Here is a 17,848-nt window from a genome sequence, read left to right on the forward strand (position 1 = left end):
AGCTCAGGTCATGATCTCATGGTTTGGGAGTTCAAGCCCTGCATCAGGCTCTGCACTAACAGTGCGGAGCCTGCTTGGGATTCTCACTCTCCCTCTTTCTCTGCCCCTTCCCTGCTTTCTCTCTCTCTCTCTCTCAAAATAAATAAATAAATAAACTTTTTTTAAAAATTAAAAAAAATCTCTACAACATAATGATAAGAATTTTAAAATAACCTCAAAAGAACAGAAATTTCTAAAACATCAGTATAGTCATACCCTACACCTGATTAATGCCATCTTTCTTCCTTAGCATGAAATAAGTATTGCTTTCTGTGATGAACTTTCTAAAGACAAATATATTCAGTATGATGTTTACTTGCAGGCTTTTTCATTATTCAAATATGCTTCCAAGATCAAAGTGGATCATGGTGAAACAGCTAGTTCTCTGCTATCTGACAATTTAAGCTGAACTTGTGGCACCTCTTCTAAAACTAACAGTGACAAAATTAAAGCAACAAAAGAGATCACCACTGTTTGGGCTTACAAAACAATGATATCCAAGTTGTAGCTTCATCAGCTCAATGGGGAAAAATGTACCAGAAACGAACAAAGACACGATCACTAATTGAACCTACCATGAATTCCCTTCTCAATGCCCAGGGGTGGCTGAAACTGCCAAATGTTTATCATATTAAATTCCCTTGGTCCCGGGAAAACAACTTAGAATAAATACATTTCCCAGAAGCCTTGTTTTCTCGGGATGGGTATTCGCCTGAATTCTAGCCAGTGGAAAGCATGCAGACACGATAGGTGCTGCTTCTGAGCCAGGGCCATAAACACCTCCCTTGACTGCTCCCCACCCCCATCCAGGCTCCTGTCCCTTTCTAGCTGACTAGATGGAGGCGTACCTCCAGAGACCATGGAAGCCAAGTGCTAAAGATGACAGAGCCTCCTTCATGCCAGGTCCTCAGATGTCTGCAAGACACAAAGCCACTGCTTCTCCAGACTAGTGAATTTGAGCGTCTATTGTTTCCACACTTGGCCTACCTAACGTATCATTGCACAGCAGGAAACCTTTGTACCTGTCCTAATACAAATCATGAGATCATTAATTTCTTATAAGAAGGAAAAAGGAAACATCACAATGTTTCAAAGATTCCCCTAAAGTCATTGAAACATAGCACTTAATGGGGACCCTGAGAAATCAAATTACTTAGTGCAACACTCTTGCTAGGTGGTCATAGAGCTGATGCACAAATATTTTCCTTAGGAGAGAACCCAGCATTTTCCACAGCAGCTCCCTGCATCTGTGTTCAGCTCTGAGTTTGTACCGAGTACAATGACAATAAAGCAATTAACCATTACTGAACAGTTACTGCGGACCTGGCCCCGTGCTGAATGCTTTCTTCACGTCTGCTCATCTAGTCCTCCCTGGAAAGTGGTGCTGCCATCATCTCCTTTACAGGTAGCAAAACTGAGCCACTGGACACGTGAGATTGGCCCAAGTTTGCATACAACTACAAGTGGCCGAGCCAGGATTCAACTCGGGCAGTTTGAGCCCATGTTCCTAACCACTGCCCTTTCTTCCTGTGGCTATCACCTCTGTTCCCGACTCATGGAGAACAACCCTTTCCACGCTCCCTCGTACCTGACGAATATCCAAAGATCTCTTACATCAATACAAATTATCTTTCCATGTGACTAACAAACTCTACTTAGTCTGCATTTTTTTCTATCCCTTCAAACATGGTTCTAAACCTCTTCACCACTCTGGCCTCTGGAATATTCCTGTTCATTCATGCACATGTTGAATTGTGTTACCTAGAGAGAGACTTCACATGTAAAACAAGATTAATAATAGTTCTTCCCCAAAAGGGCTGGTGTGAAAATTAATCAGGTTACTCATGTAAAGCCCTAGAAACTAGAAAGAATGCCTGAGACAAAATAAGCCAACAAAAAAACATTATGTATTATTTGCCTCATACTTCAAATGCTTCAGTCTGGGATTACATTAAGTTCTGGTGTCTACACCACACTGACCAGATTGAATTTACTGTCCACTTAAATACATTTTTAAAAAATGTGAGCCACTGATAAGCTTCATCTCGTATATCCTGCTAGCTTTTTTCCCCCTTTCAACAGGTAATACACTTTACCTTCACTGTTGTTAAACTTCACCTGGTGAGTTGTAGCCCACTTTGCCAGGTACTAAAGGTCTTTCTGTATCTTGCCAGCTCATCTTACCTGACTTCACACGATCAACAAATTAGATGACTAAACCCTAAAAATCATGGTGATGGCCACTGTGGCCCAAAGATAAAACTTTAGGATTCTACATTGGAAAATTCCCTGTGACACTGATGCACTGTTTCATCCTATCTCAGCAGCTAGGGATAGATAAAAGTTACCATCATGAACCATTTTATGCCAGTATTTGTATGTGCAAATATTCCATTCCTACAAATGCCAAGAGACTTCCCGGCCCAGCCCTTCCATGGGAGTAAAGTTGTTCAAAGCATGATTTGGGTGGGATGGGGGAACCACAGCCACAAGTGCATTCTGCCAGGGGCCCAACCATAAGAGACCAGAAGTCCACACAGGGGCATGCTTGACCCATTTCAGAGACAAATAGGGGCTTCTGGGGGGGGGGGGCTTCAGAACTATCCAGCAGTCAGTGGGAATCTGAGATAAGGAGCTAAACCATAGGAGAAATCTTTACTCTAACTCACACTTTTCAAGGAGAAGGACCTATGCTCCAGAGTAGGATACTGGCAAAAAGGAATTTGCAGCCAGCTGACAGGTGCAGGCAGGGCCCCTCCACCTCAGGCAGCAGCATCGGAGAGCCTAAGGGGGAACATCACCACAGAAGCCCTCCAGCATGTGGTGTCTGGATGCAGCCAGGAGGGCCGGATGCTTGGATAGCCTTCAGAGTTGGGCACTTTGGCCTCAGGCCAGGAAGAGCTGTAGTTTTTAAACCCTAAGGACACAGTGGCTCCTTCCTGGCTCTCTTAGATGCCAGGGGTAGACTTCAGAGCAGGGGTTCTTCTATATTTCAGAATAACCCGGAGGGCTTGCTAAAACATAGACTGCTAAAGCCCTATACCCTGGGTCTCTGATTTAGTTGGTCTGGGGTAGAACTCCAGAATTTACTTTTCTAACAAGGTCCCAGATACTACTGCTGGTTTGAGCACCACATTTTGAGAACCACTGATTCAGGGCAAGGGGTGTCAGGGTCAGGTTCAAAAAAATCCAAGGGGAAGAGATAGGGAGGAAGTCCAGAGAGAGAAGGGTCTCTTACATGCCCTCTGTGTAGACATGAGTGGCTTGATAGGAAAAGTAGAGACTGTTATGAGCCATCACAGTCTCTATGTCTTTGCATGTATTTGTGAGTATTTGATAGTAATATTTTCTTTCTGCTATTCCCTTCTACAGGTTATGGGTATAGCTAAGGGATTATGCAAATATATACAGAAAAGAGAGGGAGCCATGCAGAAAAAGGTAGAAATAGCAATTTAACTTTCACAGTAGAGAATGGAAGTTAATTTTCACTTTTCTCCATACTATTTTTCAGATACCTGTGAAACACAGTGAGAGATGTGGTGAACTTAATGTAGTCAATGGAAGAAGATCAAATATACTTCTGGACTCAAAGGAAGGCCATTATCAAAGAAGCAGCTCACTGGCAGGTATGGATAGACGAACCACTTATGAGTAAGCAGTTTCAGGAAGGTTGTGTACCGGGCATTTATGTCCATGAACATCAACAGAAGGGAATAGTTCTTTACATTCTCTTGGGTTGGAGGAAGTTACATCATGTTTCACTGTCTTACCACTAGCAAAGGGGAGAAGGCTGAGAGACAAAACACCACAGAAATATAACTGGTTTTGAACTGAGAAATGTTGCAGTCTTGTTTAAAACCTAACTCCTATCCTCAAGAAAATTCAGACTTACCAGAGGAATTCACCTTTCCATATTCTGAATGAGTATGGAAAACTGTAAGTTAGATGGAGGATAATTCTGGACAATTAAAAATGAGGGAAAGAGATATCAAAGAAAGCCACCCCAGCTGGACTTCCTGGCTTCATTTTAAGGACAATTAGTGGAATGCTTCTTCACTCCTATAGATAGAGCTGCATCATGAACACATTTGACCTTCCTGATCTTTCCTTAGGAGGACCTTGAACATGACAAAATGGGGATCTGAATTCAGGGCAGTTATTATTTACAACACAGTCAGCCAGGCCATCCAGAAAATGCTTGTTATTTTCAATAGATAATCATCAAAATGAAAACACAGAATTTACAATGCTATCACAGAACTCTGAGACCTTTAAAAGTGGGTGGCAGCCCTCATTTTGAGAAAATAGCATTCCTTGTATCATGAATGAATGAACTGGACCACTCAAAGCTCATCTGCTTCACTACTGCAATGTATTTAAAATAGATTTTAAGTGCAGCCATCTCCTCAAAGGTTTACACTCCATAAACCTTTTCAGGTGAAATCAAAGATGCCAGTGATTATAATGTATGCCATCATTTTACACAGAAGTAGGAAAGAAAAAAAAAGTTAATTAGAAACTCTTGATTTTAGAGACGTGAAAATGTCTCTAAAAACAAACAAACAAAAAAACCCTGTAAGTCTTAGCACGGATGGGAAATCCCAAGATACAGGCAGTAAGCACATGACACTGGGGGCGCCTGGATGGCTCAGTCAGTTAAGTGTCCAACCCTTGATCTCAAATCAGATCTTGATCTCACGGTCATGAGTTCAAGCCCCACACTGGGCTCCATGCTGGGTGTGGGGCCTACTTAAGATATAGATAGATAGATAGATAGATAGATAGATAGATAGATAGATAGATGGCACACACATATATATGTCGCACTCTGACTTCCAGCCTTGAGCTTGAGAGCAGCCCTGCTTCTTAGCAGCTGGGGGAAATCACTCTGCTGTGCCTCAGTATACCTATCTGACATTAACAATGCCTGCTTGTCACTAAATTACTGAGAGAATTGGATATAATTCTTTATTATGTTACAGTATTTAACATGTGCCTAGCACTTATGTCTTCTTGTCCTGTTACTATAAATTTGGCAAGAGTGGAATCATCAAGTTAACAAGTCTTCAATGATGTTCTTTCATCTGAATGAGTTCACCTAGTCTTAGTTGCCAAACCTTCAGACGTTGTTTCAAATAAGTGGCACCAGCTTTGCCTCCTTAGTGCCTTAGCTCCATAGAAATAAAATGAAATCATCTTCTAAAATGAAGTCAAAGCATCTTCTCAAACTGAAGAATCCCTCCGAGCCCTAAGGAGCCAATGACTCAAACACAATGGGTGATAGCTTGCATATTGCTTTGCATGACATTTGCACGCGACCAGTTCTTTTTTGCTAGAAGAAGAAACCCGCCCACCATCTGCTTCTTTCCTAGTCCCTTATGATCCCCTAGGTGTTTAGTTGGCTGTCTTTGCCTAGGAAAAATAAAGCAACTGTCACGCATCAAGTAGTTCTTACGTGTTCCTCTACAGCTAGTTACCTCGACTGAGGAGAGAAGGGCAGATCTGTTCCAGGCTGTGCACCAGTCGCTGAGGAAAGAAAGGCAAGTCTGTCCCAAACTCTGCACTAGTCACCTGGCATCACTGTAGACCGAGGTGCATCGTACTACACCGAGGGGAGTCAGTGACTCAAAAACCACTAAGCCACCAACAACAGGAGGCAGCCCCTCCTGAAAAAAACCGCCAACATACATGTGCCTGATGGGGAATCAAATGGTTCACAGTTTGCTAAGTGGCTCAGAAAATAGTTCCTGACCACCAGTAGCTTCCGCATCAAACCAGTGCAATGCTTCTCCTTCCCTGAGTGTGAATAACAATGGGGTAGTGAACCTATGACAAAGATTTGTTTTCACTCTCAAAACTGTCAAGTTTGGGGCGCCTGGGTGGCTCAGTCGGTTAAGCGTCCAGCTTCGGCTCAGGTCATGATCTCACGGTCCGTGAGTTCGAGCCCCGCGTCGGGCTCTGTGCTGACAGCTCAGAGCCTGCTTTGGATTCTGTGTCTCCCTCTCTCTCTGACCCTCCCCCGTTCATGCTCTGTCTCTCTCTGTCTCAAAAATAAATAAAACATTAAAAAAAAACAAAAAAAAAAACCTGTCAAGATTTAAAGTAAATATACAACAGCCAATGTCTGGCAATAAAGAAGAAAAAATAGCAATTAATCAGGGCCCTATTGCTACAGACCTCTGTCAACTCTAATCATCTGTTTAAATTCAGCCCTTGGATTCATGACTACTTGCTCAGAAGTAATGATGGACCCACATTTACATAAATCTGATCAAAGTTCACTCAGTTGTTGATTCTGGGGAATAACTGACTATTTTTGTAAATTCAAATACCTATATTATTGGCACATAAACTAGGCAATGATCTTACAGAAGAAGATAGTGAATATCTGTTGTTCATACAAGAGCTAAAAATAGCACCCTAATGAATATATGTCCTATAGGTTACCCTCCAGATGGTGAACACAAATAACAATTCATACTGCTCTTAGATTTCTATGACATATGACCCATACATGAACAGCAAATCCAACCGATCAGCCATAAAACCCCAAATTCATACCTAGATACTGGAGCCTGAACACTGCACATGTAATTTAGCTTATTAGGTTTTTAAAGATGCTATTTTATCATAGGATAATTTGTGTGTGTGTGTGTGTGTGTGTGTGTATGCACGCACGCATGCTTTATAGCTTTAATGAGGATAAAAGTACCTATCAGGCTTTTCAAACTATTGGGAACCTATAAAATATACTTTTACGAACATTTAGAAACATGGGAACCTGTGTTATACTGAGATTTCAAAAACTGACTCTAAGAAGAATAAAAATTACTGAAAATCCACAAGTATAGCATCACTTTATCTTCCAAAAGTGTCATTCCTCATGGGGTAATATACATGGAATGCCAGGAACTTTAGGGATTATTTAGTCCACCACCACTGTTTTTACAGATGTGGAGTTCAAGATCTGATCTAGAAATTGGCACTTTAAACACAAGGGGTGGGGTGGGGGAAGGGTGGGGACAAGAGTCCAGAAGATGAGTCCTGGAGACTGGCAGATGCTGGACAGGGCACTGGAGCTTCCGGGAAGGAGGACAGAAGGCCTGGCTGGGTAAGTGGCTCTGTTAAAGAGCTAGGAGCTTTGAAGAAAACTAGATTCAAAAATGAGGAGAAGGCCCCAGGGAGCAGCTATATCTATGAAGAGGATAATCCAACATGAAGGTACTCCAGGCCCAGAAATTTGGGTTCTCTTCTCAGTCTGGGGATCATCTGGTGAGAGGTGCTTCCTGAGATGAGGAGCGGGCCTGTTCCCAGGGAGCAAGACACTCTGTCACCTCCCTAGTCATGGAAGGGCTAGAAAAGCAAACTCATTGCAAAGGGCATGGAACTAGACATAAAGCCAAGGGTGGATATGAGTGCAACGGCTGAATTGCTGATTCAGTCTCACTCAGAAGAGAAGGGCATCACCTCCTTACCTGCTCCTCTGTCTCCAAACTAATGCAAGATCCAAAACAGAAAAACAGGCCCAAAGGCCTGCTCCTCAGTGTGAGTCTTAAAAGGCCCCTGGAGATGGAAGATTCCTATGTGCAAGAAGCTCAAACCCTGGCAGGGAGAAGGGAAGGGGAGACAGCAGGGGTGCTGCTGGCGGCTGCCCCCTCGCCCCCAGAGATGCCACCCTGGTCTGTGTGCATGCCCTAGCTGGCTGACCTCCGTGACCAGTACTCCGTGGGCTCCCTGTCACCTGGCTCCCACCTGGGATCATCCACGGGGCAGCCCTGGCAAGAGGCGAGGGTGGGGGTGGGGGATGGAAGAGAAAGAAGTCAAAGTATTTCTTCCCTTTTCTCCTGTAGCTCCTGCCCAGGGGCCCTCACACGTGACCCCACTCTCCTGGGCTCTGCTGGAGCAAGTCCTCTCTGGGTCTTGCAGGCCTCAGGTGTAAAAGTCTTTCTGAGCCCCAGTGCCCCACCCCCAGCCCGACCCCTGTGCGGGGTTCCTTTTACTGCTTCATTCAGTTGACCCACCTGAGTAGGTGTCTGTCTCCTGCTGGGACTCTGACAAGACATTGAGGAATAGAAGCCACGGGATAAACATGGTATCTTATAGACACTTCCATTTACCCAGCAAAACATCACGCTGAAATGGAGATAGCTTATAGAGTTTAATGGAAATCCACATACACATTAAAATAAAACAGACCTTCAAAAGCCATCAATTGCCAAACTCCAAATACTGTTGCCTTGGCAGTTCACTCTCCTTACTCTCTGGAATCTTCAGTGGGAAGACCAGGAAAGGATGATTCCCTCTAGGGAATGAAGACTCCCTCAGGCTGTCCTGCTTTGCAAATGGAAGTCAAAGCTAAATTTCTCCCCTGCTGCCTACTGGAGTTGGTCTTCGGCCAGGAGTCAGTCCTCAGCCATGACCCGAGGTTTGCAGGGAAGGGGAGGCAGTGGGGACAGACCTGGAGCAGGGCCAAGGGCAAGCAGGGATGCTCAAAGAGGCACGTGACCCAGAGACAGGGGACTGAGGGACGAGGGCCTCCTAAGACTGTAGGCTGCAAAGGGAAACCACCCGTCCTCTAAGGACGTGTTGCACAGAGTCTAGTACTTTGCTTTCAAAACAAAGAGTCAGTCTTTAGCAGAAAGCCAACCTATGTTGTTACCAAAGGGGACAGGCACGTATGTAATACGTATTAGAACACTTTTCACAAAATCTAGAAGTTTAAAATTCCCTGCGCGTTAAGTGAGGACACATTAGTAATTTAAAATAAAACCCAAATGTATGTTATTCCTGATAATGCTGGATAGATTAGGGGTTAACCAAAATCTCTTGGCCAAAATTCCTTTCAGCTGAGCCCAGAAAAGAGACTAGAGCCTTTAAGGGCTTGTGCACAAAGGGAGAAACTCATGCGATTCTGGGAGGGGACAGAGCAATGTCACTGGGCAGAAGTAGAAGCAGCTACAGAGTCCTCCCCAGTCCCTTCCAAACACTTCCTTCATTTAAAGCCCTCTCCTCCTTCCCCTCTCCTGTTTTATGCCTCTGCTAAGATTTTACTGCAGATCAGGTTCTGAAGTCAAAAAACATTTGTATCCTACCAGCTTAGATTAGCCACAGGGATTAATCCCAGGTATACAGATCAATCACAGGTCTATACATGACCTGCTACTCTGGGCAGGTACGAGACAGCCTTTACCTCTTAATACCAGCCAGATGATTCATCTTAGATGCATTTTATTTACATGGAGAGGGATCATCTTTCTCAATATCTAATCTCAAGCAGCGTTATTTTATTGCCTATCACTATTTTAAAACAGATAAAAATTATGGAAGGCATTAGAGACCAGGAAGAACCAGACAGAGAATGTGCTCACCTGCTATCGCCAGCATTCGCCACATACAGCTTCCCCAAGAGGCAAACCACAATGAGGGCTGTGCAGCCACCAGATATATTATACGAACTCCTCTCTCGTTCTATTTGTAGGTCCTGGAGAAGAAAACAAAGTTAGCGCTGGATTGTACAGGAACTCATATCAAAGACTTTCTTAACCTCATTCCCTTGACACAGCCCTCGGAGTCAGGATGTGCTTCAAAGACGAGACGAGAAAATCGTTAATACTTTTCTACCACCTGAAGAGCATTTAATCACTGAGGTCACTGGCATAAAACTGTCGTCTATTAGCCCATCTGCAGGCCAGAGACAGGAAACAAGGGATGGCAAACGGATCTAATCAGAACAAAAATGAGAAAAAGAAAACCAACTGCATTCAATAACAAATACTCCAGCTTGTGGAAAATTTAGTCTTTGTATGGAATGCCTGACCTGCCATGTGAGAAATACCATAAATAGGCTGGTAATGCCGACTACTTGGACCTGAGCAATGTTTTTAACCCCAAAGTCTCCAATAAATAGTTTCTTTTTGCAGCCAGATAAGAGAAATGACTTGAAGAATTGTGTCCTCTCTTCAAAGCAGGCAGGAGCCAACCGGTTGCCCTGTCTTACTCATCAAAGCTAGAAGCTTATGAACTCTGATCTGACTTCATTGTCCGACAGCCACGGATTCACAACAAATGTGTGTGTGACACACATTCACAGCCACAGCTGATACTCAAGGAGCACCTCTTCCAGGTCAGGCAGGGTGTGAAGCACCGTACAGAGAGAGTCTCAGCTAATCCTCATAACCGTATTATTAACCTTCATGTCGGGGGGGGGGGGGGGGGGGCAGAAGGGGGGTAACTTGCCTACATTTACCTGGTTGGAGTTTGGATTTCAATGTGATTCTCCTCATCCAAAGCCTATTATCACCTGCCACCTACTGAGGCCCCCACACCCAGAAAATCAACAACAGACCAAGACTTCTTTTTTTTTTTTTTTTTTTTTCCAACGTTTATTTATTTTTGGGACAGAGAGAAACAGAGCATGAACGGGGGAGGGGCAGAGAGAGAGGGAGACACAGAATCGGAAACAGGCTCCAGGCTCTGAGCCATCAGCCCAGAGCCTGACGCGGGGCTCGAACTCACGGACCGCGAGATCGTGACCTGGCTGAAGTCGGACGCTTAACCGACTGCGCCACCCAGGCGCCCCACAGACCAAGACTTCTCTTGACAAATAGGCATCATCCAAGACACAGGTCTTTGTGAAATTCTGGGTCAGTGACAGAAGCATGGGTTCTGTGACCCCAGAAACATGTGAGTGGAGTTAGGAAAATAAACTGGATGCTGGCTAAAATAAGGCCAAACACTTCCATGGTAATCTATGGTTGAAGCTGAGGGAGGGAGAAGGAGGACAAGAGGAGATGGGGCCTGGGCCGATTCTGAGGGTCCCCCTGGCAGACCGGGGGCTGGGGCACTTTTTTGGTTCTTAGAAACCCACAGAGTCACAACTCTGCTGCTTCAACCAGCCTCCTCCTGGAAAAGGGGAGGTAATTCAGTAATCTGGCATTTATCAGCAAACGCTCGGCTCCAGAGGCCAGAGGTGGTAACACAAGTTCAAACAAATCACCAGTGAAAAGCTGGAAACAGGGCAAGAGCCTGAGCCAAGGACACAGATGAAGATCAGCATACTGGTAAAAAGGAAGTAGACAAAAAGTACAAAATCAGAATCTGGGAGAAACTAACTTACTTGGGAATCAACTGGGGAAGGGGGAAGGGAGAAGAAAGGCTGGGGAACCACGGGGAGGGGTTAAGAATGTGTGTGTGGGGGGTGGGGGGACGTGGTAGTTTCGAAGAGAAGAAAAGCTGCAGAGAGTCCAGCATGAGGACCGCCTTCAAAGACTGGATCTTACAAATTTACTCAAATTGTGTATAAATTAGTTTCTTAAATGAGTACTGTGAGGATGAAATCAGATGCTATGTGTGAGGGGCTTAGCTGGCCATCCCGATCCTTCCCAGACCCAGAAGCTCCATGACCGGAAGCAGAGACCTCTCTTGCTCACTGCTAGACCCTCAACACCTATGCCAGGCCAGGTAAAAAGATAGTTTAATAAATATCTGTTGAGTGGGCAAATGAAGAAATACCTTTAAAAATGCCTGGGTGTCCAAATTATCTCTTTACCACCTTACCCCTTCCGTGACATGAGAAATGTGTTCCCTGTAATTGACAAAGGAAGAGCTTAGGATGCAAATAAATGCTAAGATTATAATTAAGCGGGAACCCATGCTTCAGTTCAGATGCAGTCAATTGGCAAGAATGAATGAATGGTTATCAGAACCTACACAAGAATGGCAGGAGCCCCGAGGGTGAGGAGAAGGAGCATGAGTATCAGCCAAAGATCAGCCAAAGAGACTGTCACAAGGAAGTGAAAGGGAAAGAAAACATCCAGCTGTCAGAAGTTTTGTCTGTTTAACCTCCAAACAATGCATAAAAACAGAACCAACAACCCTATTCACAAAGCAGTTTGCAGATGGATGTATTCCCTTTCTTTCCCATTTAAATAAGTAAAATAAAGCTGATGTTATGATAGATACATATTTCATCAAATTCGTATATACACTGGTGTGTCAAGTCCACACTCAATACGACTATGCTACTGTTTTTAATATACTGGAAGGAACTGCTGGGGCTAACAGAAAGTATGTTTTCATATCCAGAATCAACATTTGTTTGAATACCTAATGCCTGAATGAAAGACAATTTTTATTTAAGAAAATCCCTTGAGCACCCAACTGCTTGCATGCTATACATGGAGTGGGGTGTGAATAATGCTTGAAAGACTTAAATCACTCGTGCAATCCAAAAGAAAATGCTATGATACACAGAGCCCAAGTGAAAGCAGCATCCATGGCAAAAATTTCCACTGGGACTCCAACAAGTTCATCCTGCATCACAGGTGTGTTCTGTATCACAGTTAACATTGCCAGAAACTCTGATCCGGAAATTATTTCTTAAAAAAAATCAAGACGAGTGTACGTACGACACCACGATTTTCTGTTACAGCAGAATGCCTATTTGCCTTTCATCTGGAGGAAGATGTTACAGCTAGCTTGCGCAATTAATCCCTTGCTATTACGTTAATAGTGTGATTCAGCATTTTGTTCTAATTGACTTCATCCTTTCTTTCATCTTTTCCTATATTTCAACTACATGCCCTCTGTAGCTCCCCCAGCATAAGGAATGCTAAGTTTGGCAACACTGTCACATAAACAGTGGACTAAAGTCTAGCCATGTTTTGTTCAGGAAACTCTAATAGGTTTACCCTCTATCACCCCCCACCGCTTCTGTGATAATATACACGTGCATGTGTGTGCGTGCAGATGCCCTTGCGTGCACACACACACACACGTGAATTATGTGTGTGCTCTCTGCGATCACAGTGACTAGGATTTGAAAGATGTGTTTCCACAGACTTCATCCCCCTGAAGGATTCACTGACATTAAAATACACTCTTCTATTTCTTCTAAAACTGGGTGTAACTAGAACATATTCTAAAAATAATTGCTTCCCCTCCCCTCCCTAGAAGCCAAAATAGCACATTTATTTTTTTCCTACACCACCTACTCCTCTTTAAAAGATGTTTCACAAAATCTTAGTACTGAAAGGAACATTAAAGGACCATCTGCATGGTTCTTTTACTACCAGATCAAAAATGATAAATGAAGTCAATAAGGATATTTACTGCTGAATTAACTACCCTTCAAACCTTCAACTTTTCCAATTAGCTTAAGCTTCCCACACTCTACATTAAAAATACATAAAAATGTAGAGTTATTATTTTGTAAACCCTCATGTTTGGGTATTTAAAAAAAAAAAATCAATGAAATCCTGGGAATTACTGCCCACTGCTTTGTGCTAAACAAGAACCTGTCTGGAGTATTTCCCCATTTTAGCTGTCAACAAGACCCAAGACATAACTCTAGAATAACTTGCCAGCAAAACACATGCATATACTATCATTCCTTTTCAAGTGTAATCTAAAAGACCAATTTACACACTCATAATATTCAATTAACAAGATAACTGTTTTACCTGCTCAGTCAAGGGTCCTGCAGACTGCTCAAGATGGCTCAAACAGTCCCTTCTGTTTAGTAGGACTGATTTATCCTGTGTTGTGTGTCTGTCTAAATACTACGTTTAAGCCAGATTTATCTCTAAATCATAAGAACGGATCCAATTTTTAAAGACTTGGGATTTAATTTTCTTTTTGTTTCAAGGAAGGATACTGGCAATGAAGGGAAGTAGCAGAGATGTGTGAAATGAGACTAATTCAGCAGGAAAGAACCGCAAGAAAGAAAATATATTGCTCGGGACGGTTATAATTTGGTTTGAAAGTCCCAGGGATGATGCAGCTTCAGGATCATTCTTTGTTTCCTACCAATTTCAGGTTGCAAAAGGACAGCAACATGAGACAACAGAAGGGAGTGAGTGTTGGGTAGTTTCAACAGGACTTGGCAGCTCCCCATAGATGGGTTAAAACACGGCTCTGAGCACATTGCTAATAGTGTCAGTCACAAATAATAAGATTCTGCATGGTTTTAGTATCTGGGTCTGATTTTGATTTATTCTGGGAACAAGCCAATCTGTCAGCCAGGCAATGAGGAAGGAAAAAACCAATACTGCCTCATATTGCCACCTGCTGGCTGTTTGTGGAATCACATGCTCAATCCTTCTAGGAGGAACTTCCTGTTCTACCAAAACAAAGACAAAACAAAACTCTAGTTTATTAAACACAGAAAGACATGTGTTTAAGAAAGCAGGTCGATAACTTACGATGAATATGCTAATATTTGAAAACACTAGATTTATAAACTATAAATAAGCTTTGCATTTATCCTCTTTTTCACAATAGTGAAATGAGGTTTTTACCAATAAATCCAAGCTGAGTGCTATTTCCAATCATTAACTCAGTGACAGGACGATGTATGGTAGTTCTACAACAAAAATATTGCCATTTTCTTCCTTCCTAACAACCAAACTTCTATACCGGCACTGAAAAGGAAAGAGGACAGAATTTTTGAAATTCCTCCTGCCTTTGTCCAGAGCTCAAATTCTATAGCTGGCAGGCTAAAAGGCTCATCTCTGCTGACTTAGGAGAGCAGTGGTCTCCCACAACTCCACCAACAATGGAAGTGATTCCCCTCATGAGTCTGAAAGTCTGGCCATGCAGTCCTGTTTGGGGAGGCTGCGGAAGCAAGAAGACTGACCCCAGGATCTAAAAGACCTTATCTTATCCTCATCCATCATCCTGGGCCCAGCAACAGCCTAAACACAATCGGTGGCAAATCTCAGCTGTTCAAGGAGGCATCGTTACAAAGCACTGTGGGGAAGCAGAATTGAAGTCAGTCAGAAAGTTCCTGAGATTCTGGTCCTTTAGAAGGGAACCATGGTTCATTTTTCCATAGTGGACACAGGAAGAATGGACTACACAGCCTTCTCAGTGTGAAGAAAAATCCAAGATGAGATACAATAAGGGGGCCAAAGGGTAAACGTGCCTCAGCAGGCAAGCACAGTAAGTATTAGAGGCCAGGGGTCAGAGGTCACCTTTACCACAAGCCGCATGCTGCGTCAGGCAACCAGAGGATCAAAGAGGAAAGGAAAAGCAGTGCCCTCAAAGAAGCTTACAGTATTTGATGAAACTGTTATCGAGACGATAGCTTGTTCAGAACGTATCTTTCACTTCTGGTAGTCCGTATTTTGGAACGAGGACCTACGTTTTCCTCTAAAGAAGTACTATTTATTCTGGCTTGGGGTTTCTAAATCTTTTACCTGACCCTCTCTTTCAGATCAGTATCAACATGTCACCAACCCACTTAATGTTACTTAGAGCATCAAAATAAATGAGATGTTATATATCTCTATATGCATATAATGTGGGGCTACAAATGCCCCCAGACATATAGTCTAACCTTTTATTTCTAGACTCCCATGGTGTCTAGAAGAATGCTAGCTATAAAATAGAAGCTCAATAAATACTACTAATTGAGAAGGACAATGCAGAGAGAGAGAGAGAGAGAGAGAGAGAGAGAGAGAGAGAGAAAGACCGAAGATCTTTGATTCTATGTTGCTGAGCTGCTGTAAATAAAGCAAAACCCCAAGTGAAAGGCAAGCTGTGCCTGTAAAGATATTGCAAGTTACTTCTGAATCTCAGGAAGGGTAGCTGCAAAGGTGTCGTCAGCAAGGCAAATGTGAGGCTGAGATGCTGGGCTTGGGGAATTTTTAGGGATGAAAAGTGTGAGGGAAAGTAAGAGAGCCACAAAGCTGAAATAATTGAATCTTATTTAATACCGACTCTTTCTATTACAGAGGATCAGAACAGCACAGAACCCGAAATACCTTAAGGATACTGAGAACTAGGAAAGCTAGAAAGTAGCTGGCTACCGTGAGGCAAAAATTTAGGAATGGCCGGGAAATTCCCAGCGTGCCCCACTCTGCAAGGCCAGAGGAGAATCCACCAAGGCCAGGCCAACGAGATAAGGGAATCAGCTGCATGTTGGGCACTTCAAAAAAACCAGTTTGCCCTCAAACACGGACTCTCAAAAATATCCTGTTGAGGGGTACCTGGTGGCTCAGTCAAACATCTGACTCTTGATTTCAGCTCAGGTTATGATCTCACCGTGCATGAGATGGAGTCCCGGGTCGAGCTCTGTACTCAGAGCACAGAGCCTGCCTGGGACTTTTTGTCTCCCTCTCTCGAAAATTAAATATAAACAAACAAAATAATAAGACATTAAAAATATAATATTGAAAAGGGACAAGGGAACAAGTATTTTATACGAGTTGGCAATGGCCTTCCAGGCCATTAAATTGAAGGTACACTGTATAATTTCTGTGTTGTGGGTTCTGAAGCTCACCGCAAGGAACTTAATGTTTAAGTCAGGCACGTTTCTATGATACTAGAGTCCATTTTTCCCCAAGTCCCTGATGAAGCAAAGAAAAAACAAGAGCATCTCTCTGTAATTAGGGTAAACATAAGTCATTATCCAAGCAGGGACGCTTTTAAGACTAAAAGGGGACAGTATATTAATAATTATTCTGGGCCAACCGACATTAACTGGCTCAGCCCCTAGCTGAACAGAAGGTAGGGCCAACCCTACCAAGCACCCTGCGAACCAAGGAACGATGAGTCTTCTCATTTAATAGGTGAAGCAGGTGGGGCAAAGTCCAGGTAGGCCTCTGGCATACTGGCGACTAGAGAAACAATATGACAAAAACTGAAGTGTGAAGAGGAAGCTGCATGCTGGGAGGAACCGAAAAACAGATATGACTTAAAGCCAAAAATTCATAACGTGGCGCACCGGGGCCTCCACAGGTAGGTTCCCGACCACCTCTCCAATTCACCTTACATCCATCATTCCTACCCTTGACATCAGCTCATTGCCTTAGGCCCATGTGGGTTCTCTGATGTAGTTTCCCTGGAACCGGCCTCCTGCGTTCTGTCTGCATTACTCCTCCTCGCCCCCATCCCCAGCATTACTGCCCCAAGGGACCCCTTCACTTCATCTCTTTATAGGGCCCCTAGTTCACCCTGCATTTCTCCACTCAAGGCCCTTCCCACTTCTATTTTGCTCATCTAATACTTGTCTTTGCCTAGTTTGTTCAGTGCTCTTTTCCCAGTTAGGCCTGGCATAGAGTTAGTTCTGATCACTCATTTATTGACTGAATGACATGGGAAAGTGAAATGATCTTTTGCCGACAACGAAGCTTCCAGGGTAAAAATTGCAGGCAATTTAACTGGCTAGTTAAAAGCAGAAAAAATTTAAAAGACAAGAATGAGGCCCTTGACTAAGTATTTTTCTGAATGACCCTCTCATTTCCAGGAGAGTGGTTACTAGTACCCTTGAGGCATTAATGGGCAGAAGCAGCTGGAGACCACTGAGGAGGCCTGCCTCAAAGTGACATTGGCCTCTAGTGGACAGAAGTGGGAATACAGCAGTTGCAAGTAAAAGATGCCCCATGGCATAAGCAATTACAGAAGGAAATGAAAAACCCTACGTTTCTTTTTGTTTTTCACTTCTGTCACGTAAGCGGATTTTTTTTCCTCCCATTAGGAGAGTAACCTACTGTCACATTCTTTACCTCAATTAAATATTTAGCATTCTGAACATCGAGGTCTCTAGACAGCTTCTGCGACAGCTGGTGAGGGAGATTTTATACAGAGCCGCGCAGGAGTCAATTTTACTACCTTGTTTCCTTTTTCCCTGAATAGTCTTTTCCAGCTTCCCGGTGATTTTCTTGGGATCGAAGGCTACCAGACACTCCTGACAAAGAGATGCATTTTAAGCCACCTGCTAATCAAAGGGTAAACATCTGCACGACAAGAAGAGATGCACACTGACCAAAGAAGGGACAGGTTACAGTGAGGACAGGGTGCAAACATG

General features: G+C 43.4%; 1 protein-coding gene across 2 annotated transcripts in view; it reads right to left on the minus strand.

The window, feature by feature from the left end:
• The window catches only part of PPM1H (protein phosphatase, Mg2+/Mn2+ dependent 1H), a 281,418-nt gene that overhangs the window by 134,196 nt on the left and 129,374 nt on the right, over positions 1-17,848 (minus strand). For both annotated transcript variants that reach the window (XR_004343889.1, XM_030323105.1), the window contains exon 4: positions 9,408-9,520. Coding sequence is in view for 1 of the 2 variants with exons in the window: in XM_030323105.1 (XP_030178965.1) it covers positions 9,408-9,520 (113 nt within the window). In the remaining variant the exon portion in view is untranslated. The remainder of the gene's footprint in view (positions 1-9,407; positions 9,521-17,848) is intronic.

The sequence above is a fragment of the Lynx canadensis genome, chromosome B4 (assembly GCF_007474595.2).
Source record: "Lynx canadensis isolate LIC74 chromosome B4, mLynCan4.pri.v2, whole genome shotgun sequence".
NCBI lineage: Eukaryota > Metazoa > Chordata > Mammalia > Carnivora > Felidae > Lynx > Lynx canadensis.